This window comes from Equus caballus, chromosome 2 (genome assembly GCF_041296265.1).
Source record: "Equus caballus isolate H_3958 breed thoroughbred chromosome 2, TB-T2T, whole genome shotgun sequence".
NCBI lineage: Eukaryota > Metazoa > Chordata > Mammalia > Perissodactyla > Equidae > Equus > Equus caballus.
This window is the reverse complement of record NC_091685.1, coordinates 94,252,526-94,278,485: the sequence shown is the minus strand read 5'-3', so window position 1 is coordinate 94,278,485 and position 25,960 is coordinate 94,252,526. Positions and strand designations below refer to the sequence as shown.

Below are 25,960 nucleotides of genomic sequence, written 5' to 3'. Positions count from 1 at the left end.
AGAGTGAGGGCAAGAGTTACAAAGTAGTTTGGAAAAATCTCCTCTCCGGTTGGGGAAGCTGATGTTGTCTAGCAAGGAAGCAAAACCCGGGCTGGTAGTAGATAAGGACATCTCTATCCACATAGGCAGACCACATGGCAGTCAAGAGCCTTCTTGGCCCTTCCTCAATATTTGCGAGGAAGGCTTCTTAAAATGGCTTCGATCATGTGCCATGTTGGCTTGAGAATAGGTTAAGTCATGTCTGAAACACAAATTTAAAAAAGGGTTGCACGAGAAGTATCTAAAAGATAATGATGGGGCACAGAGATGTGGTTTTCAAAACAATTTGTAAACTCCAATTTGTGTAGCATTAGCTGAAGCATACTAATGGTTATTTGTATTGTCACATGAAAATTAGTTAAGACCTAATTGGGCAGTTTGGGGATTATACAACTCTTCGACTCTTCTTTCTTCTCCCTTCTGCTACTTGTATTTTTTTTTTTTTTATCACTTTCTTTTGTACTATCCTTTTTTATAAAGTAGTTTGTAAAAGAAGGGAGAGTTGATGAAAGGATTTCCCTACCCAAGTGCCTCTGATAAAGACTTGTTGTGGAGGAAAATTGAGCATTTGGTAAGAAGGAGCTTTAGGCTTATCTGCAAATTTCAGTTAGGGCACTCTTATCCCAGTAACCTGAAAAACTGAAGGAGGATGATGATACATAAATATATATATATATAGTTGAAAAAGATTCAAGTCCACCATCCATTGGTAAAGGAGGTCAACCCTTTTGTTCGTAACTGTTGATTTAATTGATGGCAATGGGTTTCACTGGCCTTAGAAACAAAGTAAAATAAAACAGGAAAACAAGAGCACGGTCTAATCCTTTGTGGGCTCAGTCTTTTCTCTGTATCTCTCTCTCTCTATATATCCATACAGTAACATAAACTATATTTGCACATATCACCAGACTATATATAACACAAATGACAGTATAATGTCATTGACATCCCAGAGTTGCTAACGTCTAGAAACAGAGTTTCATTCTGTTGTTCAGAGACATCTTTTGGCTGTTTCCTTCCCCTGAAAAGTCTTTCAATCAAAGGAACTCCAAGCACTCTGCTCACAGTCAGTGATGGTGTCATTGATGAAAATGGTGGTTTTATTGGGTTCTCCAAGCACTGCACCCATAGGCATCTGGAGAAATAATTCAAACCTCTCTGGACCCTCCAAGATGGGCTTTTCCGGGTCATCAAGGATCGTCACTTGGAATATCTGCATGCGCACTCCTGGAGCAAAGTCCAGATTTCAGCTGACACCAATATAATCTATTCCAGCTAGCGGGAAAGGAAAAGTCAAGAGTTAGACTGTAGAAGTCACTGTCATGAGTTTTCCTTTAGAGAAGAATGAGAAGTCTGTAGCATTCTTTTTTTGTGCCCAGCACTCTCAGAATCATATTTTGTGGGCTCGATCCCTAGAAAGAGGAAATCTCCATATTCTACCAAGTGCCATCATAGTCACTCATCCATGACCAAGTGCCATCCTCATCAGCGCTCTCCCTGTTGAGACCAGGGACATCACCTTCCAAGCACTTCCACAAAAATCCCCCTGATCCACTGAAGGCTCTCTGAAGGCAACTTCAATTTGTAAGGAAAGAATTTACCTTTTTAATGTTTAACTATTAAGATAACTGTCAGGAATTTTATTTTGATTAGGTTTTACTCATTCATCTTTGTCAGACATCTGGGTTATCTTACAACATTCTGCTCAGTTTTACTCAGCCATCAAGTTTTCTGCCTTTTTCTGGGTTATTGATAATTTTGCAAGCTGGCTCACCTGATCATATAGATTGTTTGCCACTTATTTAAAAAGTCATTAAATGTAATGATAGCAACAAGTTACAACTAATGGAATAAAATAGGAAACCCTGAGTGATAATAAATATATAAATAAATCAAGGAACAGAATATTTACATTGTCTCAAGGTATCTCTCCACAAAATACTTATTAATTGCAAAGCAAGACAAGTAACTTTATAGTGGAGAAACTTGCAGATACCACCTTAACCAGGTGATCAAAGATAACACTACCACTAATGGAATAAACGGAAATTGTATACCATTTGATAGACTGCACTGAGAACACAGTATCATCTCTGTGATATTCCTGCTGAAGATACATAGCCTGAATCTAATGATGAGGAAACATCAGATGATACCAAACTGGGAGACATTTTACACGCTACCAAAACTGATCAAAAATATCAAGGTCATGAAAGTTAAAGAAAGAAAATGAACTTTCTAGACTGAAAGAAACTAAACAGACATGATGACTAAATACAACGTGTGACTCTGAACAGGATTCTTTTGCTATAAAGAATGATTTGGGGGACAATTGGTGGAACTTGAGTGAAGTTTGAGGATTAGATTATAGTAACATATCCAGTTAATTTCCTAATTTTGTGCTTGTATTGTGGATATAGAGGAATATATCTTTGTAGGAACTGCATTCTAAGTTTTCAGAGAGATGCTTCTTAATTTACTGACAACCTACTCTCAATGGTTCAGGGGAAAAAAGTGTTTTACAATACTTGTCACTTTTCTGTAAGTTTGAGATTGTTTAAAAAATGTTTAAAAAGCCATTAAATAATTACATTAAGAAAAAACAAAACAAGATTATGGTGAAAAGTACCAAGGCAGGAGAGTAAGAGAAAGGTTTTTGGATCTTTTGTACTTTGGTTCAAATCTTGATTCCGTTGCTTACTTGTACAAACTATTTAACCTCTTTGAGTCTCAGTTTCTTTAACTGCAAAGTGAGGATGATTATTGCTATTTTACAAGGTTATTGTGAAGATTAGACATAATACAGCAAAGATGCTAGCACAGTCTCTGGCAAACAGTAGTCATTTAGTATATAGAAGTTTTAATTATTACTCATGTAACAAATTATAATGATATTTTATAAATATATATGCATAATTAGTATTGTTAAGTAACCAACCTGAGCAGATGTCAAATATTTACTGGATTCTGTAGATTCTCAAGTCTAAACTGTTAGCTCAGCTTTCTCCTGTTCAAACCCATGGAGCCCACCCAAGCATAGACTTTACTTCTGTTAGTCCATCCTACCTCAGAGCTAGCAGTAGGGTCATTATGTGTATGCAAGGGGGTTTATCTCAATGAATTTGAATTTCTGTTCCCAACCACAAGCAAAAAAGTCCAATGAGCCAACTGGTCTATTCACTTTTTGTTCCACTAATACACAAAGAGTGAGAAATGACCCTCTCTGAAAATTAAGAAAAAGAAAGAAAGAAAGGAAAGAAGAAAAGAAAACAAAAGAACTTGTAAGGATCATCACTGGTTTCAGTGCAATATGCTGTAATATATTCGCTGAAATGTTGTAATATGTCAAGAGCAAGCACTGGGCTGTAAACCTAACCAGCTGTCTTATTTTCCTTAACTGTTTCTGGGTTCACATTTTCATTGATAAATTTTCTCTTTAGGCCTTGGCAGTTAGTGTAGGCTTTTAGATTGCTGAGTTTTATTTGCAGGATTTGTGTTTTCGCTTTGCTTTTATCTCAAAATATTCTTGTGTGTCTTCGCTGTATAGGATGCTAATCCTGACCTATGCTCATCATCCATATGCCAGGAGACTGAAAATCCCAGATGGTAAATGAGAAAATGTGTGTATCACTGTAGATGGAGATGTCCCTCTATTTTCCTGTTGAATCCTACTGTTTTTTTTTTCTGGTAAAGCATCTGACAGGTTCACCAGAGAAAGTGGATTCAGAACTGTCTGGCCCCACCACCAGCCAGACCTTTGTTGTCCATATCAAGAAAGGCAAAGTGAGTGGGACATGAGGACACACTGCTTGAAGCCAAGGAAAATGCCTAAGAGTCAGAAGTGAAAATCTCCTACCCTTCCAGGGCCTGATAGGTGTCTGGATTCTCCCAGAGTTGGGATTTGCTCAGCTATTATAGGCACACCTTGGTCTGAAATACTGTTTATGAGCAGCTTACAGTATCTACAAATATTCTGACCTTTGGAAAATTAATTTGGACCCATGACAAGCAAGTGGGTAATAAATGAATCATAAAGGCTGCTGTTTGCATATTCTATTTATTTTGTAAACAGCAGAAGTCATTGATATGCTCAGGTAGGAAAAAGTAAATCAGAGAACGTCAACCAAGACTGGGCATGCCACACTTGACAGACTAGACCGTGCCCTATATGCACGTCATGTTATGATTCATGTCTAAAATGGCACTCTCACCTTCTGCTGACGCTGTCTCTGTCCTCCTGGAGCGCACGGCGACGGAGGATGCTTGGGAAAGGTCAGTGCCTGTCCTCCAGACGCAAACCTCCACGGAGCCAGCGCTTTCCTCCACGTGATACTCAGCGTCCCCAAAGTGCAGGGCAGGCTCTAGGGAGGAACAAAAGGACAGACTGAGAATGCTTCAGTCTCCCAGGCCTGCTGTCCCCACGGGCCCTGTGTGAGCCTGGGTGTTTGTCACCATCGTCAGACTTGACGGATCCCAAAGGCTGGAGGAGAAAAAACCAAAACACACAAAAACCACATCAAAGAGTCACAGGCCACACTTTGACTCCAGGAAGTGCAGGGAGATAAAATCAGTTGGAATTCTATTCATTTTTTTGTTTTAAGAGGTTTCTGTAGCACATAGAAATTTCCTTATTGGGGAAAATTGGCCAACTAACTGTAACTCAGGCAAGTCAGCTATTGTTTGGGAAAAGGTGGTGGGAAATTTAGGAGGCTTTTTCCAGGGAGAAAATTGCTCTTTGTGTTGAGGGTCAGTCCAGCCAGCGTTCTGAATTTGGGGACTGCTACTGTGCTGTTTCTCACGGCATTTGCTGACCACAGGAATAGACAGCAGTCCTGGGGGGAGGCGGGATCCTATGAGCTGAGATGCCAGAAACACCACCCTCAGAGGCAGAGAAGGAGCTTCCTAGAAACAGAAGACTGAGAGAAGCCAGGTTGGGCAACAGGCTTTGGGGGCGAGTGGAAGAGAAGTGTACATCTTCTAAAAAGAGGAAAAGTTTGCCAATGAGAAACTTAAGATTGGCCGAGTAGATATACCTATCCATATCCAGTTCTCTCCGTTTTCAACAGCAGTCCACGAACTTAGCTGGCTATTTAAAGCTCACACAGGCTTAACTGTTACTCTAGATAGACTGTCATGAAAAAGGTTTGGAAATGAATGTTTTTGTTTGGACTGTGAAATCTGGAGGCAAAACAATGTAAACACCGGAAAGCAGCTTTGCTACGGAGGAACGGTCCCTGAGATATAAAAGAAAAACCAACGTTAGAGAGATGACGCTTTCGCAAGCATAAGGCAAGTAAGAAGTGTATCTGAGTTAAATTTAAAAATTGGGGAGGTAGAAATCAAATCTAGTAAGTATTATTTGCTCAGGATATATTTTGGTAGATCTCTTAATCTTGAGGGAAGTTTTACTAAAAGTTTCACCATGGCATACAAGACCTCTCATAATCCGACTTGAGTCAATTTTTTCCAGAATCATCGGGTACCATCCCCAACCCCGTGTCCCAGTTGCACCAAACAGCTGACTGTGCGCCCAACACAGTATGTGTTTATGGGTCTCCATCTTTGCTGGTGATGTTCTCTGGGCTGAATTCCCTTCCCAGCTTACCAGTTTCACACACTTTTACTCACTCTTTAGGACCTTGATTAAGAGTTACTTGCTTTCTGAAGTCATATATAATTCCCTCAAGAAATTAGTCATTTTTTACCCTGTGTTTCCCTAACTTTTTGAATAGTTCTATAACTTCAGTGATGGGTCACGCCTACTATCAGCTCACCTCAGGTGGACTGCAGGTGGGACGCAAGCACACAGAGAAAGGTGGGTGGGGGGGTCATTCCCTCTTTTCTTCTTACCTAGAAGTTCCATTCCACCTCCCCATTGTTGCTAATGGATGTTTCTGATGCTTCCAAGTTTGGGACAGGAAAGAGGGAGGAGAGGCAAGAGGAGCAGGAAAGGCCTTTCATTATTTGTGGTGATGAAGATTGGCCCTGAGCTAACATCTGTGCCAGTCTTCCTCTATTTTGTATGTGGGACGCTGCCACTCACGGTGGTGGAAAGTCTGTGTCCTGGATCCGAAACCGTGAACCTGGGCGCCGAAGGGGAGCACGCCCAACTTAACCTGTACACCACTGGGCAGGCCCCAGCTAAGGCCTTTCATGATGGGTAGTTTCATGGTGATCACACTCTCTGGTCTTGGAAGATGGAAGAAAATGGATTCTCTTTATCAGGGGCACTTTTGTGTGCTCTTTGGGGACCTCTCATTCCCACAGTTGGGTATTTCTCATCTGCAGTTCCTTTGATAAGGATGATGCATCTTTATTCCGGCTGGTCACTTAATCCTTCTTCAACCCATTAGCATTTGGCAATGCTTCTGCTGAGGATTGTTCAGCCCTCTAGATGGCGCTTTTGGATAAGACCTAAGACAAGAGTATTCCGGCTCTCTTGCACGCATGGCTCACATCTCGTCCACAGCAAACCTCCTGCATCCTTTGCCTTGATAAACCCTGGGAACACTGCCAATTACCCCTTTCGCCCTCCTGCCACCCTCCGCCCCCTCTGGTAACCACCAATCTAATCTCTGTATTTATGTGTTTGTTTGTTGTTGGTGGTATTGTATTATAATGTATTCAGCAACTCATTTTCCTTCATAAATGGATGTAAAACTAAAAAAAAAAAATACTACCTAACTCTAATACAGTCTCTCTCTTTTGCGCATCCATCAAAGCAGCCAACCAGCTTGTCTCCTACATTGAGATTTTCCAGGTAGAGCCAGACGTCAGTTCACTGTGTCTTCCACATTATAGGTGACACACATTATACTTTCCAGTCTCCTTAGAAGCCCCCCGCTTGATTTAGCACCTTTTTGAAAAGTTAAAATGTTAAAGCTACTATTCCAACACACTCTTCTGTGTTTTTATCAGAGCCTTACCAACTTCTCATGGTCAGGGACCATATTCCCACATGTCTTTGTGCCTTTAGTGACACAGAGGCTGGTGTGTTATCGGTACTCAAGAATTTGTCGAAAGGATAATTTTAACTCACTTCTGATATATTTTGAACTTATTACAAAGGTTCTTTTTTAAAGTTGGGACAAAGTGATCTAATTTTTTAGCAGAGAAATTATTTTGTGTGGTATTGGGGAAGGGAGAGAGGTGATAAAGATAAAAAATATTTGGGTCAGTTATGCCACTGTTCAGAGAAAAAAGGTAAGAATCAAGCCTCTCTGAATACAGTAAGACATAAGATGTAAGAGGAGGACAACGACACTCAGAAGAAAAATCATGAAATTCTTCTGAGATGCTCTGTGTATTGAGCATCAAGAGGTTTGTTGAAATAGAGAAAACAGCTCCTCTGTGCAGCACAGCGGTATCTCCTAGCCGTCTTTAGTCTAGCTCTGTCTAAAAAACGGAGATATTGGCAATGATTCTGACGGGTGGGCAATTCTGACAGTATGATGTTCTGACCACATTATACTTACGTTAAATGGATTCCACCAGCCATAGATGTGTTTTTATCTCCTTTAAAAGAAAATGTTCTTTAAGCATAAATCAGGAAAAGAAATATAACAAGGTGGGAAGTGAAGCTCTCAAGAGATATGACCATCACTTACAATGAGTTCAGGGGCTCGCCTGGTGGCACAGCGGTTAAGTGCGCATGTTCTGCTTCGGCAGCCCAAGGTTCGCAGGTTCGGATCCTGGGTGTGGACATGGCACCACATGGTATGCCATGCTGTGGTAGGCATCCCATATATAAAGTAGAGGAAGGCGGGCACGGATGTTAGCTCTGAGCCAGTCTTCCTCAGCAAAAAGAGGAGGACTGGCAGTAGTTAGCTCAGGGCTAATCTTGCTCGAAAAAAAAAATGAGTTCAATGTCTAGATTCAAAGACATCTCATACCAAGATCCAAAAAGGACTTGCAGGTGAAGTAACAGAAACACTTTTGGTAAACTTGAGAAACCACCCAGAACAGGATAGATGCCAAAAGATGGAAGATAGGAAAATGTTTTTTCAGTTGCCTCAAAAGAGAAAATAGGTTCTAGAAACAAACCAGTAAGCTTAATCTCTACAAAAACTCTAGAACAGCTGTTTTAACAGTTTCTGAATTATTAGAAAAGAAAGAGGTAATGAATGCCTGAATCAATATTAGTTCTTTAATATCAGGTTTTTGAAGTCAAATTCAGTTTCTTTTTAGTTCAGTCAAACAAACATCGACTGAGCATCCTCTGTGCACTGAGCACTGTGCTAGTCACTGGGGATGTAAAGAGATGTGCATTCTTGTCATTGAGGTGTTTTGGTATAACAGGGCTGCCACACCAATTTCAATTAGTAAACCCTGAGTGATACGACAAAAGAAGGAACCAACCTCAAGGCTCAGAAGGAGTTCTGCGAGAAATACTGCTGTGCTAGATCTGAGGGAATGAATGAGAATTGACCAACGAGAAAGGTGGGAAGAATGTTCCAAGCAGATGGGCTAGTATGAAAAAAAGCCACTTAAGCATGAAAAAGCCTAGTGTTTGGGAAGGAATAGAAGCATTTCTTTCTTAGTAATGTGTAAGGAGAGAGTAGGAGAATGTTGGGAGTGAGTTTAGAGAGGAAGGTAGAAGCCAGATACTGCAGAAACTTAGATCCATTTTAAATGGAGAGGACTATACTTTTTGACTCTGTAGAATGTGGGGACTGATTTTTAAGCAGTGGAAAGGTGGTTGGTTTTTTGTTTTCTGTACATCTGTCCAACTTCAGTCTAAGCCACAGATTTAAGGAAGAGTTGGGGCTACCAATTAGAAAGCTATTGCAGTTATATCCAGGTGAGACATGAGGATGGTTGGAACTGTGCACTAGTATTAGGGATGGAGAAGAGGTGAATGTGCCAAGTATCCTGAGCAGCATCCAGTGATTGGATGGAGGTGGCTTCTAAGATGCCCTGCAGGTGTGGCAGTGGCACTGTCATTAACTCAGTTAGGAGCACAGGAGGAGAAATAGTCTTGACTGGAGGTAAGAGAGGGAAAGATGTGAGTTTGGTTATAAATATGTTGAATTTGAGTTGCTTGTGGGACACCCCAGTAGATAGGTCTAGAAAGGCTTTAATGTATGAATCTGGAGTTCAAGAATCAGGTCAGTGCTGGAGATAAGATCTGGGCGTCCTAGGCACACAAGTGAGGTTGATCCCATTTTGGATGGTACGCTCATACAACCTGAATGAATAAAGAGAATTGCAGCAAGGGGCGTCAAACCTTAGGGAGACTGGCAGAGGGGAAGGAGCCCAGAAAAGAGACACGCACGCACACATGCACACACAAAAGGAATGATGGAGAGACACGAGTGGAACCAGAAAAATCAAGAAAGTAGAGAATATTGAGAAGAACAAGTGGTCACAATGTCACATGCAGCAAGCATATCCAGAAAGATATGTGTGAGAAATAGTGGCAATCAGTGGCAAAACAATCAAAATACATCCTATGAAACTTTAAGCTGCATAAAATGAACTCTAGCGCCCAAGTTTAAAAAAAGAACTGAAATGAAAATTTTTCTACTTTTAAAGCCTGTAGCAGTTGTACGATAATACAACTAGCCCTACAAAGCGTAGTGATACTCTTTGTTCTGAACGCTTTCCTGGATTTTATGGCAGAGCAATACATCTTTCAAGTTTTAAAAACATTTGCATGTTGAAGTTTATCTTGGTCCATATCCACAGTATAACCACGTTTTTAAGAAAGCTGGATGTGCTGATTCCACCAAAATGACACTTCGTGTGCAATTTTTCTTTACAACGTTTTTAAAATCTGTCATCATTCTGTCAGATGCCCATTTAATTACAAAGATACTAATTTAGCTGGCAATCTTTCTAGATGAATTTCCTGCATGTTATGCAAATCCTATTGCCTCAGGACAAAACGAACAGCCCTCTGTGAGACTGGACATCAATTCTTTTTTGTGGGAGATTTCAAGAGTTTTCAGAGCACATACTAAAAACCGAAAGAAATTTGTTCAGTAGGTAAGCAGGGATCTGCTATAAAGCGTTTATGCATAGAACAGACACATTTTGCTAAGTAACAAGTGTCCTCAGCTTCATTTTGCCCCGGTACAGGGCCAGCGGAAGCTATGGTCCAAAGACCGGTGAATGCACATGAAGTCTGCCAGGCGTCCATCCAGCTGACGTTTATTGGCCGCATTCTGTGCCTCTGCCCTCACGGAGATGATGTTTTTTATAATGGTTTCTGTGGCAGTGTGGGGCCAGGGTCTTGGGTTGTGGGGTTGCCTCTGCGCCTGTACAATTTCTTTCCTCAGCATTACTCTATGGTAGTGGCCTTTCCAAAGATATTCCTGCAGGTGACTCATTTGACAATGGCATAGTCAATCTCTGTGTAAGGAAGCAGAACACTTCCCAGAGTCCAGCTAAACAGAACAAAACATTTCATTCCAGTTCTAACCGGAAAAGAAAAGTTTTCTCTTGAGCTGCTTGGGTACATCTTTAGGTTTCTGGAAATTGTGTCACCCCTTGGCCTAAATGAAAACATGCTTTAGCTACAAGATGATGGACTTGACACTTCTGAACAAAGGAAGCATCACTGATATTTAACAAGTGCCCAGACTGTGGCAAATCACACACAAAATCCTAACCCTGGAAAATGAGTGTGCACTTTCCCCAATATTTTCTCAAATAGTCAATTCGAAAGACGTGTGTTTTTATTCCTGACTGAAATACAACTAAACTACTGTCCAAGATACACTGCATACTAGAAGTTGTTAGATGATTAGTGCTTCAAGACTGAATTAGGGGAATAATTGTTTCACATCAGTATTTTAAAATATTATAATCATGTGGTAGGTGCGCTGGTAATCCTGATGGTTGTTTCCTCAAGGCCAAAATAAAATGGTACCATTTAAAGGAACCATTAGCATCATGAACGGCAAAATCTGTGAATATCTTTAGAGACTAAAGCAGAAGTAGTACCCGAAGAAGTCATTCAAGGACAGCTGCTCAATGAGCGCCCCTGCCGGATGCTTGAAAGGGCAGGAGGTGGTACTGTAGTATTTTCCAGAAGTAACACCCAGTCTATAATATCATTAATTCTGACCACAAGGATGGAGATTTTTTAGGGCATCACTCAGGAAAGTCAAACTTGGGCTTAATGGAATGTGACCATGCAGCTTCAGGAGGGTGGGGCTAGGTTAGTGTGGTCACACTGCTAGTACAACCAACTGTCTTAGCTGAAGTTCACACTGCATGGAAGCTAGAAAGATAAAGCAGCAAAAAGAAAAAAAAATGGGCTGCCCGTTTTCAGCCATGTTAAGAGAAAGGATATTCTGGCCATGGACCTTGAGGATCCAGGACCCATGGCCGTTATTTGCCCGAGATAGAGGTGGTTCTGTTGGCCTCATGGCGTTGTTAGAATCCCATGCTCATCAAACGACTTCCTGCTGATAAAGTTGCAGCCCATGTAGAGTCTCCTTTAAGGAGAGGACATATTAACCAGAACATGCTGGTATTCTTTATTTATTTATTTAATTGTTTTTATTGAGGTCATATTGGCTTATAACATTGTGTAATTTCAAGTATACGTTATTACATATCATTTTCTGTATAGATTGCATCATGCTCACCACCAATAGTCTATGTTTTTATCCGTCACCATATATATACATGTTCTCTGTTACCTCTTTTGCCCTCCCCCACCCCCCTTCCCCTCTGATAACCGCTAATCTGTTCTCCAATCCATGGGTTTCTTTATCTTCCACATACGAGTGAAATCATACGTTGTTTGTCTTTCAGAGGATGCTGGTATTTTTAAGCTTAGCAAAGCGCTCGATCCTCTATAAATGTTATAGAATCTGAATGAAAGTTCCTTGGATCCACAATTATTAACAGTGGCTTGCTCAGAAATTTATGCAGCAATTAAGATTCTTTACACCAAACTAAGAATCTTCCTCTGTTACTTCGGTACATGCTTTTTTTTACCATTAAAAAGCCACCATGAGTTTGAGAATAATCTAATTAAAGATCAAGTCAGGTGCCGGCCCGGTGGCATAGTGGTTAAGTCCACGTGCTTCACTTCAGTGGCCCAGGGTTCACAGGTTCAGATCCCAGGCATGGACATAGCATGGCTTCTCAAGCCATGCTCTGGCAGCGTCCCAAATAAAATAGAGGAAGATTGGCATAGATGTTAGCTCAGCAACAATCTTCCTCAAGCAAAAAAAGGAAGATTGGCAACAGTTGTTAGCTCAGGGCCAATCTTCCTCACACACACACACAAAATATCAAGTCAGATGTGATAGAAGGCAGGAGAAAGACCCTACTTGACTTTGTGATTCTGAGCTAAGTGCACAGTAGGCCACCATGAATGTTTCTTGAATGAATTAATTACTTGTTAAGAATCTACTAAAACCATTTCAAACAATATTGGAAGTTAACAACTGGATCATATACTGAATTTTGTGTTAATTTTCTTCCCTCCTTTGCTCTATTTTTAAAGAAATTTTTTTAACTTTTGGCATTGGAGATTTTTGAAATTTCTCTGTTCTGAACATGGGAAGTTTTAAAACTACTAAGGTTTTAAAGTAAATAGTAAGTGGGCATATGGCAGGAGCTCAAGGAGAAAAGATTTCTTCAAGAAATAGGTATTAGGACTTCTATTTATTTTTGTATATTCCTGCATATAGCTACTCTGACAGGTTAGCCCAGTTCATCTTATCTTCCTACCTTTGTTGTTCACATAATGACTTGCTTGTTCATAGAATGCTGTGGCACCATCAAAATTCATTTCTGGTGTTTCTGGCTTTCACAACTGGAATTTGATGAGTCATTCTAATGTCTCAGTGGCTGCCATGATTTTCAGATGTAAGTTTATTACTTGAAGTATAAACAACAGAGTCAAATAGGGAGAAATGCGTAGCCAAAGTGGATTACCGGGATACGCACAGGACTAATGAAGAAAGCAGTGGTGGCCAAGGAAGCCGTTTACATTCTTTATCCTCTTTCTGTCTTTTATGTGCCGCCACATGAACTATCATTTCAATTTCCTACCACTTAACTCCAATTCTGAGAAGCAAGCAATTTGCTACTTTATAAGTAAGCAAAAAATTCTCCTTTCACTGTTTTATAATGTTTATTTACTATTCTGACTATTTCATAAACAAAAAATACTATAAATACTCACTATTTCATAAAACAACTGTTAATTTAATTCCATTTTAATTTTTCTGAAAATTCAAGCATTCTTAAAGTGTTTTCTTGGGTAGGCTACTTATATTGGCACATGGTTCTCCCTTTCATTATGGGCGGTTTTCATTTCCTCATGGAATTTTGTTCAGTCTATGAAATGACTGGCAAAATGCACAAGCCCCCTTTATTTCGGATATTTGTTCACTTGTAAAGTAGAAAGTTGTTTGCATCTCTTTCTTCAAAGTCCGCTGATGAGTAGCTGGATTCTTTGTTCAGTTATGTGCACTTAGTCGGCAGGTACGCACATAAAATGAGACAATGATACAGAGCCTATAGAATTTAAAGGGGATCAGGGCCCACGACAAAACTCTGTAGTTCACCTCTGTGGAGAGAGCCACCATTAAAGGTCTGGCAACTTCTCCAGACTCCTTTTTGGCTGCTGTGTATATATAAACATGTTCTTGAAAAGGTTTGCTTGCCAAATGGTACCTGTGGAGTTACTGCATCATGGAATAGCACAGCTTTACACACACTTGAAAAGGCTGCAACCCTTTTATCTAATGATGGGGTCAAACTGGGGTGACTGGTGGTTTCCTGCTGGTTTTCAACATGAAAGTAGCTTCCTGCTAACAAAAACACTATGCCAGTGTATAGAGTGACCTTAAAAGAAAGAGAAGATTTCTCTGTGAAGGCTTGGCTATTTCTTGCTGGTAAATACATCCCAGAACCATCCCACCAAAGTGGCATAGTGGAGTGCAAAGAGCCGAGGAGTCAGGGGCAGGAATCTGAGCTTTAACCGGCTGGGTGACTTTGGAAAAGCCGCTTAGTGTGTTTGGCCTCAACAATGAGGAGGCTGAACCACATGATCTCTAGGTCCCCTTCTGTTTCTAAGAGTTCATGCTTCTGTGAATCTAGAAGGAGTTTTGTCTATTACCTGTCCTTAGGCAAGGCTTATATGAGAACAATTTTAGTAATATTATATTGCATATTCTCTTCTTAAAAGTGTTTCAAAAAAAATCATATAATCTCTCTCTGTAGTATATTTTGATACCTAGAATTTTACCAAAAAGTTCTTCCTAAAGTTAAACCTGAGCTGCAATTGCTGAAAATTTACTTGTATCCTTATACAGTCTCTGGGAAAACTCCAGAACAGTGGTTCCCCCTTAGTAATATGATAGTTCTGTATTTTTCGCTGCTGTCTACCCACTGCCTTGCACAGTTCCTGGCATGTGGTAGGGGCTCAGTAAATACTTTGGAATGAATAAATTAATGAACAAGTGATTCTTCATAAACATGAAGCATGAAGCTAGTTCTCAGTCTTATTGAGTAAAGGAGTTGACCCACGGCGTTTCTGCACAATTTCTATCCGTGCCCTTTGCATCTCTTCATTTATAACTTTTCCCAAGTTGTTCCCTCCATCTGAAATGCTGTTGCCCTTCATTTCTCCATCTTCGAGTTCCACATACCCAACCAGACAGCACATATGGTACTTTCTTCTTTGAGCTCCTCTAGCTGGAAGCAGTCTCTGCTCTTCTAGATTCCCTTAATCTTTCATCTGGCATCTCTTGCCGTGGTCACTTTTTACTTTGCACTAAAATTAGTTCACAGGATTACTAAAATTGGGATTGAAGAATTAGGAAAAGGACATGCAGCTGGAAAAGAGGAGCCCATGGATGAAGGGTTAGGTTGAGCATCTTTGGCCTCGCCTCCGATAGGCAGTGCTCTTGTAGAGATTGTGAGTGTAGCAGAGAAGGCTGTATGTGCTTTCTGACACTGGGAGGTCATCTTTTTGTTCAGATTCCACACTTTTCTCTCAACCTTATAATTATAAATTGGCTTCTTATACAGATTTCCCCACCTGGTAACAATACTTATTGTATTCGTTTTCTATTATTGCTATGACAAATTACCATAAATTTGGTGGCTTAAAACAACACAATTTGTTCTCTTACAGTTCTAGAAGTCAGAAGTCTAAACTCAAGGTGCTGGGAGATCTAGATTCCTTCTGGAAGCTTCAGGAGAGAATGCATTTCCTTGCTTTTTCTAGCTTCTAGAGGCTGCCTGCATTCCTTGCCCCATGGTCCCTTACTCTATCTTTAAAATGCATCACTCCATCCTCTGGTTCCATCATCACATTTTCTTTTTCTCACTGATCCTGCTGCCTCTCTCTTATAAGGATCTTTGTGATTACATCGGGCCCAATCGGGATAATCCAGGATAATCTCTCCACCTCAAGATCCTTAATTTAATCCCATCTGCAAGGTCCTTTTTCCATGTAAAGTAACATAACGAATTCTTGGGATTAGGACATGGACTTCTTCGGGGGCCATTGTTCAGCCTAACACATTGACCAGTGGACTTGAATGTCCACCCCTTTGACAGCCATCCATTTCTTATTGTACATACAAACACTGAAATTTGGGTTAAGAAGCTCTGTCCATGTTCTTTTGTGAGGTGGTCCTGAGTCAACTCACTTCTGAGCACACCAACAAAGTCATAGTCCAGTGAGAGCCCCGTTGAACTGCTTGCTTAGCTCTGATATCTGTTGGATCAGCGATAGACATCGCTGGTGTTTGCAGCTTTTGGCTATGCTCCAGTTTGCAGACAAATTCTTAAACAGTGTTGGGTAAAGAGGTAGCAGGAAACATACTTCTCATTGGAAAAAAAGAGAATCATTGAAGCTCAGATAATTTTATTCTTAACTTTTGTTTTAATTTTTCAGTATGTTTTTAAGCTAAATTTCTTCCTAAGTGTGTAGGTAACATTATAATGCACCTCCTTATCAAAGGGTAACTCAGTATATGCTTGGAAAACATTTAAGCATGAAAGACGATACAGTGCGTAGACATATTGTTCATGGGGTCTCCTAGCACCCAAGTGGAAAAGAATAGCATGGTCAAACAATAGAAATTCATTGATTAGTAGGTGGCCTTGAAGAAACAGAAGACAAAATGGATAGCCTAAAACACAAGACCATTTGAGTTCAGTGATTAGCGCTCTTCTTCACTTGACTTGTTCAGAGTAAAATTTTGATGCAGATTCCTAAATTTATCACATAATTTTAATGAAAAAACTCAAATATTCTACTGGATACATCATTTTCTGGACATAGGTGGTGGTTAACTGAAGCCTTCTTCTTAAGATGACTTCAAGAATCATTGCATTCCAGTGTTGGAAGTGTCCCTAGAGACAATTCATTTAGACCTTATTTTACAGACTGGGAAACTGAGCCCCGGAGAACTCAACCCTGCCCATGGCTACTGGAGAGGTAGTGGTGCCCCAGGCTCAGAATTCAAGTCTCCAGGCCTCCAGTCCAAGCTTTTCTCTACCAGCTTTTCTCCCTCTATGATTCCACTTCCTGATTCTCTTCCCTTTCTTTCCTTGTATACTTTGACTGATATCTGGGTCCAGCAGAGAAGGTGAACTGAGGTTATACTGACATCACTCTTTCTGTCTATAGAAAAGGATATAGTGGTGAAGGGAAAAGGAATTTGAAGTTATATGTTTACAGATTTCAACCTTTTCATTTTAATTCCTCATTACCACAGAAAACTAAGAATTGGTTATAAAAAGAAAGAGCTCTCATAAAGAGCAGTATGTAGAATAATGTAAAAAAGTCCCTACCTCTGTAACTTTGTTTCTCTCTCTTCTCACTTTGCCTGGTCAAGAACTTCTCAGTATCTGGGACTCAGTTCAGCCAAAACTTTTCTGACCTCTCAGTAAGAAATAGGTGTTCTAGCCATAATCCTAATTATAATGCTGATATTGAAAAACAGGCTAATCTTTCAATTAGGCTTCAAAAACCACGTAGCTTCATATTGTCATTCTTTTCTGTCAGAGTGTTCCTGTTCCTCCATTTGTTCTCCATAGTTATCAGACAGACCTGACCAACGCAGAGATTTTACAGAATCTCAAACAATTCAATTTACTCAGATTTTCCTTCTTCTCTGTTAGGAAAACAACAGACAATCTGTATATAAGACAGTGTGAGCAATATTTCTCTTTCCAAAAAATTTCTTTCCAATAAAACTAGGTAATACAGATTAATATTCTTAGCAGACACTCCATAATATTTCTGTAGTTTAACAGAGAATACAGTACAAATTCTAAATTTCCATAAAGGAATATATTAAAGATTCATACTCATTATTTTAGGAAAAACAATCACTGTCTTAATTCTAATGGGGAAATTTTTGAAAAGAAAACTACGCAATGAAGAAAGCATAGACTCCAGGGTCTGTACTTATTCTTAGCCCTTGATACTCGTGAAAATATGTTTTGGAACTGAACTTAGTCCCTGAAAACATTTTTGTAATGGTGTAAAACAAGATCTGGTCCACAGGGCACAATGTCAACAAGCAAACCCATTTAGGAGACCCAACGAGGAAACAAACAAACAGCAAACCAGCTTTAATCTCACTCATAGTTTTCCCTGTTCTATGGTTGTTCTAAAGACATCATTTCACCCAGAACAATATAGTACATGAAAAATATGTCATACCCAACTAGAGAGTATATACACTCTTCAACCTCTACTCCATCTGTGTTTATCTCTCGGCACAGCTCTCAGTTTCGTGGAAGCTGTGCTGTATCTGTAAAGCAGTCACACTAATTTTGGGTCTGTAATAGCAGCCCAGTCTGATCCTGCCTAGATCTGACCACAACAACTCACAGCCACTCAAGTCCTGATGGAGGTGTGGTTGAGAGGTGAAGTGGTCAATCTAATCTGAGACTAGTAATAAAATAGTCTGATCGCAGCGCTGTCTTTATCACATTTTCTCTTAAAAGTGCCTCTTGTAAAAAGGGCAATTGAGATCGAGGAAAATAATACTGGGCTTGATATTTTTTATCATGTCTGGCAGGGGGAGGTTGGTGTTGAGGAGTAAGGAGGCCCCTCCTCTGGCTGAATGTCAGCTGGACTCCCCAGAGCCTGAAGCCAAACTCCCTGCTGGGTAGGGCTAGGAAGAGAAGTCTGGATGCCTACACATGGGAGCTCCATGGTACCATTGTACCATTTGAAGACTCATATACTTAATGTTGTGAGGGGGCCCCTTGTGCTGCTAAGTCTCTGTGGGGTGGTCCTGGTTGGGTATTCAGATACTTAACTTAGGTCTTCTTCTTGGCTTCCTTCTAAGTTTTAGGTCAACTCCCTATGCTGTGCATTTTTTTTTTGATAAAGTTATACACAAATATTTAATCTTCCTGCATTGCTGCTTTGTCCTTGGTGTTGGTAATATCTACATATTTGAAAAGCTGATCACAGCCTTCGGAGAAACAAGAACATCAAATATACCTTTAGTAGATAATTTAAGCTAGATTTGTCTTTCAACTATTGAGAGAAAATGTGAGAAGAAGGCAGCTATCACCAAGAGTTGAAGGCAGGACATGGACTTACCATCATCACGATCGGCCTGGATAATCACCTTGGTGCTGGGGAACTTGGCTCCCAGTTGCCCTCCTATGGGCAGGCTCAGCGAAACACTGAAGGATTCCTCTTCTTCATAAAGGGAGTCATCGATGATCAGGACCTGGCAGGTCTTCTCAGTCTCATCCTTGTCAAAGCGAAGGGTGCTGGTGTGGTCTTTTGGACGTGAGACATAGTCAGAGAGAGACAACATGGTGGAAGAAATGGTGCCTGTGGCAGAACCTATGGGAATATGAGATGGAGTAGAGAAGGGGAGAAGAAATGGAATTCCAAACAGGAAGCTTCTTCCCCACTGGTTCTTTAAACTGTTTTTAGATAGTAGCTCTCTGAGTTATAAGGCACACTTATCTCTTATAGTCACAAATATTAACATTGTAATTACAAGGCTTTCAGAACAAACCCTGGTAGGTTGACATGATCCACAGTTAGCGGTCTTCAAATATGGTGTACACCTAATGAGTGTGGTTTAGATTAGAGGCTAAATAAACCGAAGGATCATAGGATGCAAGGCCTGTTTTAGCTTAATTTGTTCATGTTATAGATGGGAGAATTGAGGTGCAGGGAAATTAGGACCAGAGAATCCATACCATGATGATGGTACGGATTTTTCCTTGCCCTGCCCTTCCCATAGTGGCAGAGCTGTAGGTAGCATCTACATAATCTGACCTTCACACCCTGACTAGAGTTCTTTGCATGACACAAAAATATAGCCACAAAATTACTCGTTATTTTACAAGAAGTGCAGGATTGATTGGAAGATTTCAGTTTAGATGCAGTGCATTTTAAATTTTATTACAATAATTTACATACATTAAGATTTACCAATTTAAATGCACTATTTAATGAGTTTTGATAAATACATGCAGTCATGTAATCATTACCATAAGCATAATATAGAACATTCTTATCCACCCACAAAACTTGACGTGTACCCTTTGTAATCCATCTCCTTCCCTGTCTTCCAGTCCTGGAAACCACTAATCCATTTTCTGTTACTATGATTTATTTGCCTTCATGAGAATTTCATGTAAATGAAATCATCCGGCACTCAGTGTTTGGTTTCTTTCACTTCGCACAATGCTTTTGAGATTCCTCCGTGTATCAGGATTTTATTCCTTTTTGTTGTTGAGTAGTGTTCCCTGTTGTATGGGTAAACCACAATTTGTTTTTCCACTTACCAGTCGATAATTTGTTTTTTTTCCCAGTTTTTAGCTATTCTGAGTAATGCTGCTGTGGAGGGATTTCTGGGATTTACCGCACTTTTTTTATCATGTTAAAATAAACCTAACATTTACCATCTTGACCATTTTTAAGTGTATAGTTCAGTAGTATTGTCTGTTCATGTTACTGTGAGACAGATCTCCAGAACTTTTTCATCTTGCAAAACTGAAACAAGGGTTAACAATAATTAAACAGCAACTCTCCATTTCATCCTTCCTCCAGTCTCTGGCACCCACCATTTTACTTTCTGTGTCTATGAATTTGTCTACTATAGGTGCCTCATGTAAGTGGAATCATATAGTATTTGTCTTTTTGTTACTGGTTTATTTCACTTGGCATAATGTCCTCAAGGTTCATCCATGTTGTAGCATGTGAGATGATTTCCTTCTTTTTTAAGGCTTAATAATATTCCGCTGTATGTATATACCACATTTTGTTTATCCATTCACCCGTCTATGGGTACTTGTGTTGCTTCACCTCTTGGCTATTGTGAATAATGTTGCTACAAACATGGGTATGCAATGTCTCCTTGAGACCTTGCTTTCCATTCTTTTGGATATATACTCATAAGTGAGATTGCTGGACCATATGGTGGTTCTATTTGTAATTTTTTGAGGAATCTCTATACTGTTTTCCATAGCAGTTGTACCATCTTACAATCCCACCAACAGTGCAATTCAGAGCACTTTTTGTAGCATAAAACACATAGCAACACACAGGTTTAGAGCTAATAAAGTGAAAAGTATTCACAGCAACTTAAATAATTTAGACAGAACAAAGATTGTAAAAAATAACTCAATACATATACTAAATAAGCAATTTTTGAAAAGCATAATATTTCCTACCACACTTTTCCTTAGTAAGAAGCGATGGGGATATGACAGTGAGCTTCTGGACTGGTACTCTAGTCTTGCAAGGTCTCTCTTGCTTACAGCTATGGTATATGCATATGTGCATGCTAACACCAATGTCCACCAGCTTCTTGCTAGTATGAATCAACATAAATACAAGTTTATGTCTTTAAGTATGTGTTACCTGTATACATATAGCTTGCTAAAAAGTGAAAATGGTTTCCAAATTGACTTCAGAGGCTTTGCTCAGAAGAGCACTGACTCACAAAATGTTTCAGGATGATTTTTCAATAGAATAAACTTTAGAATTATTAGGAAGTATCAAATTGACTGTTTTGCTATTCTTGGAACCTAAAAAAAAGGTTAGAGCTGGAGAGACTGATAAGAATAAAACATGTTTACAAGGGCAGAAGGCAGAAACTGCTAGAAATGGATAGCTACAAGGGGGGGATTATCACTTGGCAGGGAAGCTAACCAAGTTCCCAGGCCAACCTGTGCTTTGAAATCTTATTCTTTCAGGATATTCCCTCCCCATTCAGTCCTGGGAAATCTACTCATGAAAGAGCTCTCTGAACTTGAGTCAGGAAGAGAGGCTGGCTCTTAGGATGTCTGAGACAAGAGCTAGCAACAGGTGCTAGAGTCAGGCAGCCCCCAACTAAATGAGGAAGTAAGTGGCTAGCAATATAGAAAGCCCACAGAACAAACTCTGTTTGTTGGGGAGACTTTTTATGCCCCAGGATACACACACAAAAAGGAAAAAAGTTCGTAAGCTCTTACAACAATCTGATTAAATAACGAACAACTGTTGGAATGCTTTTTGAAAGAGCTCACAGTTTAAAAAGGATTAAACATTGGAGAATACACTTTTTTATTTTCCCTGGTCATCTAGCATGCAGAATGTTGGTATGGCAGATGGTGTAAAAAAGATTCTTGTCAAAAACTGCACATTTAGCTCCTCAGGATAAATACCAAGAGAAGATAAACAGTAGACTTGCATAGTAAGTATCTAATACTGTCTTTATTAAATAGTAACTATCTTTATCAAATCTCTTTCTCAATATATTTAATCTAATGCATAGTAAGATAATGATTTCTCATAGTTCATGAAACAAAAGTGATTGGGATTTTCCCCTTTTCTGTTTAATTTTTTTCAGCTGACTGATCTGCAGGTTGAAATAGACATGCATTTAAGTAGACAGATTTCTGGGTTAAATGAAAGGCTGAAATATAATTCTTACTGAAAATCATTCAGCTGTGGAACTCTACTAAAATAGAAAGCAAAACAATACATTTACAAACTTCTTTTTTTTTTTTGTGAGGAAGTTTGGCCCTGAGCTGACATCTGTTGCCAATCTTCCTCTTTTTGTTTGAGCAAGATTGTTGCTGAGCTAACATCTGTGCCAATCTTCCTATGCTTTATGTGGGACACCACCACAGCATGGCTTGATGAGTGGTACTAGGTCTGTGCCCAGGATCCGAACCTGTGAACCCTGAGCCGCTGAAGTGGAGTGTGCAAACTTAACCACTATGCCATGGGGCCAGCCTCTAACAAGCTTTTACTAACAATGAGAGTTGATGCAAAAAAAAGATAGTCTAATTACATCTCATTTAAATCCTCTATGGAGAAAACATCTTCAAGTAAAGCCCCCAGATCTTTCACAGATTTGGATCAAATAAATGTGAGAAGAACTTAAATGCATAGAAAAGATAAACCACGACAAAGACGGCTTGTAGACTAATAGCAGACTTCCTAACAACAACAATGGAAACTGGAAGTCAGTGGAACAACAACTTCAAAATGCTGGAAGAAAATAACTGTCAACCCAGAATTTCAAGACTGAAGTTGAAATAAAAGCACATTCTCATATTAAAGAACTGAGAGAGTTTACCCTCAGCAGACTCATAGTCAGGGAACTTCTAAAAGTTCCAAAGGACCCCTCTGAGATGCAAGATATAACTTCTGTGACCTATAAACATGCCTATAACCAAAATAAATAAACACAGAATATTTTTTTAAAAAGGAAAGAAAGGAGAAAGACTTTTGCCTGGATGTGCTTGGAACACTCTCAGAATAATCTGCTTTCTACTTCCTCCTTAACACGACCCAGAGAAACAGCCCAATCAGAAAAGGGGGCTGGCCCATGGCAGTGGTTTACCACACAGCCCCTTTCAACTGGAGAAAGTTGATAATTAAAAAACCTCAACATATTTGACTTGGGGCTGACCAAAACCACAAGATAATTCAATACTGCTTCTGTTCTATAGGTTTTAGGTTCTGTAGTTTGCTCTTCATTGGCTGTTTTTTTCAATAAGAGCAGTTTCCTAATAAGAAAGTGACTAATGAGAAGAAAAAGATGGATGACATCTATCTTTAGAATAAGACACGGCCAAGAGATGTCTAATTTGCACATCCTTTCCCAACGTATCCTTGAGCTTAAAACATTTCACCATAGAGCAGCAGTTCTCAGTCAATGAGGGAGTTTATTCCTCCACCCCTTCTTCCTCTTCCAAACAATGATTTTGTTTGCTTGTTTGTTTCATTTTGTTTTTTAATACAATACCCCCACAGCATTGTCTGAGAATACTGATGACAGACATTTAGGGCAGGCAACGCCACGGCAGACTGAAACTTTAATGGTGGGACCTTGAGATCCCCAGAAAAGCACAGCATGAAACTAGTCACCTCTTTCACCTACCTGTAAATGTAATACAGATTTAATATCTATGAATTATTATTAATGTACAGAGCGTGAGTCTGTTTTCCTTTCAACTAATTTATGCATAAGCTCATGTTTACTTTATTCATGGAAATAAGCAATTGGTAAACATTTATGTTAACAAGAATTCCAGAAGGGTTTAAATAACCAAGTTGAACTTTCATCCTCTGAGATATTTAAGTATCTGTGGGGAGGAGGTGAGGACAAATACCACAATGATACTTAAATGTGCATAAAAAATTTACACGTTCTCCCCCCTTTATAATTCCATAGAGGGGTGCAAGAATCAGGGTGCGACTATGCACACCACGCTTCATGCTCCAGGGAAGAACCTTGACCTTGTTAGACTCTCTCTCTCTCTTTTCTCTTTCCTGTAAGCATGAGAACAGTCTTCTATGTGGGGAATCAAGGGTCAAAGGTCAGATGACAGCAGTCTGAGTAGTGTGTCAGTCTGCAGGGAGTTTTCTGGGAACACCAGCTCTTGAACCTGGAGACTTTATGGGAAGTTGGGTCCCATGGGCGAATCCTCTGGGAAGCTAAATTTGGGTGTAGCTTCCCCCACTTGGGGAGGAGGCATCCCCTTATCCTAGCTGGCTCACTGCCAGACAGTCTGAGCTTCCTGGTTCATTCTGCTTGTCCTCCCACAGCATAGGTCTTTCCAGAAGCAGAGAGATGGGCAAACCCTTGGTGGTCCCTTTCAGCTTAGCAATTGCATATAATCTTCCAGGTTTGGCTATTACCACCTCATTTCTCCCATTCACATCTGGGAGACCGGAAAATCATTGTCTTCCAGACACTCTGCTTATGGACAGGGAATATGCCACTGGTACCAGAAGAAGCCCAGCTGGAGACCTAGAGCAGGGAATGAGTGCACCTCCTCCAACAGCTGCTCTGCTCAGCTACAGCCATTCCCCTGAACGCCCAGGCTCTCATTCATTGTAAGACTCGAACTGGAGCCCAGTGTGGACTTGGAAGAGAAAGCTAGGCACGTTCTCCCAGGGATCAACTGGCAAAGAAGACCTCAAGGATGCCTCATCTTGCTGTTTCTTCTCATTGCTTTTCACTTCCCAAGTGAGGCAACACTAGGTTAGAACTTAAGACTTGCTGAAATTACATGAGGCTGCAGTATCTGGTGCCTTCAAGAGGGGAGTCTTAGTAAAGAAGAGGCTATAGGACTGTCCATTTCTAGACATACAGACAAACACAACGTCAAGATCTTGAAGATGTGCTACAAGGCTTGTCCTTGTAGTTGGCTTTAAATATCTCAAAATAAATTATTGGCTTACTGCCAAATCCCCTGTGCTCTGGGGCAGAGGAGAATTTATTCTTATTCCTCTTCTCAACCTTGGCACTATTGATATTTTGGATAGATAATTCTTTACGCGGGGCTGTGCTCTGGATTGTTGGATGTTTAGCAAGTGTGAGCATAGATTTTGACAGACTGGATATGTGAACAGAGAGTGGCCAGACCATATATGAAAACAGAACTCTGACCCACGATCGGCAGTCCAGGAAGTCAAACCACAACTTCTGTTAACAGTCGGTCCCAAATGGTCAGGACTCAATCAATAACTGCCAGTTTCTCTAATTTTTGCCCTGGCTTCCAATTTAGGACCAATTGGAGAAAGCCAAATATGCTCCCCTAATCAATCACATAGGCTTCCCGTCAGCCCACCTCCAGCTTCCCCAGACCAACACCTCCTGTCGGAGTACACCTGGAGCCTTCCCTTTTTTCCACTATAGGCCTTTCCACTCTTCTGCCTGCTTTTGAGTCTCTGCCAAATGTAAGGGATGGTGGCTGATCCCCTTGCTAGAGTGAGCTCTGAACAAATTAGCCTGTGATATAATAATAAATACATATTTGGTTTGTGTCCTGTTTCCTGGCACACAGCTTCTAAAACCCTTGGAACCTTTGATGTGATGTGTCTTTTTGTATGCTAATGAAATAACCAGTGGCTGGGCATGGCTGGGGGCTCCTGGATAGCCTCAGCATGGGGGCTGGCTGCCAGGGGAATCAACCAGGCGATTAGAAGATTGAAAGTTTCTGCCCCAGCCCCCTGACCTCCACATAGGAGAGAGGTGCTGGAGGTTGAGTTAATCCCCAGTGGCCAGTGATTTAATTACTCATGCCTATGTAATGAAGGCTCCATAAAAACCCTAACCAAAGGGGTTCAGGGAGCATCCAGGTTGCTGGACACATCTAGGTGCTGGGAGGGTGACACCCCAGAGAGGGCATGGAAGCTCCATGCCCTTTCCCACACAGCTACCCTATACATCTCTTCCATCTGGCTGTTCCTGAGTTGTATCCTTTATAATAAACCTGTAATCTAGTAAGTAAACTGTTTTTCCAAGTTCTGTAGGCTGTTCTGGAAAACTATCAAACCCAAAGGTGGGAACCTCCAATTTATACCTGTTTGGATGGGTCAGAGGCACAGGTGACAACCTGGACTTGCGATTGGCATCTGAAGTGGAAGCAGCCTTGTGGGACACAGCTTGTAACCTGTAGAGTCTGTGTTATCTCCAGGTAGATAGTGTCAGAATTGAACTGAATT

The 25,960-nt window shown here is 40.3% G+C and overlaps 1 protein-coding gene across 1 annotated transcript in view; it reads right to left on the bottom strand.

Moving 5' to 3' along the window:
- Positions 1-460: 460 nt before the first annotated feature.
- The window catches only part of FREM3 (FRAS1 related extracellular matrix 3), an 84,221-nt gene continuing 58,721 nt past the window's right edge, over positions 461-25,960 (bottom strand). Inside the window, 3 exon segments of the mRNA XM_001500810.3 lie at positions 461-1,314; positions 4,251-4,400; positions 18,590-18,841. Coding sequence (XP_001500860.3) covers positions 1,073-1,314; positions 4,251-4,400; positions 18,590-18,841 — 644 coding nt within the window. The 3' untranslated portion in view covers positions 461-1,072.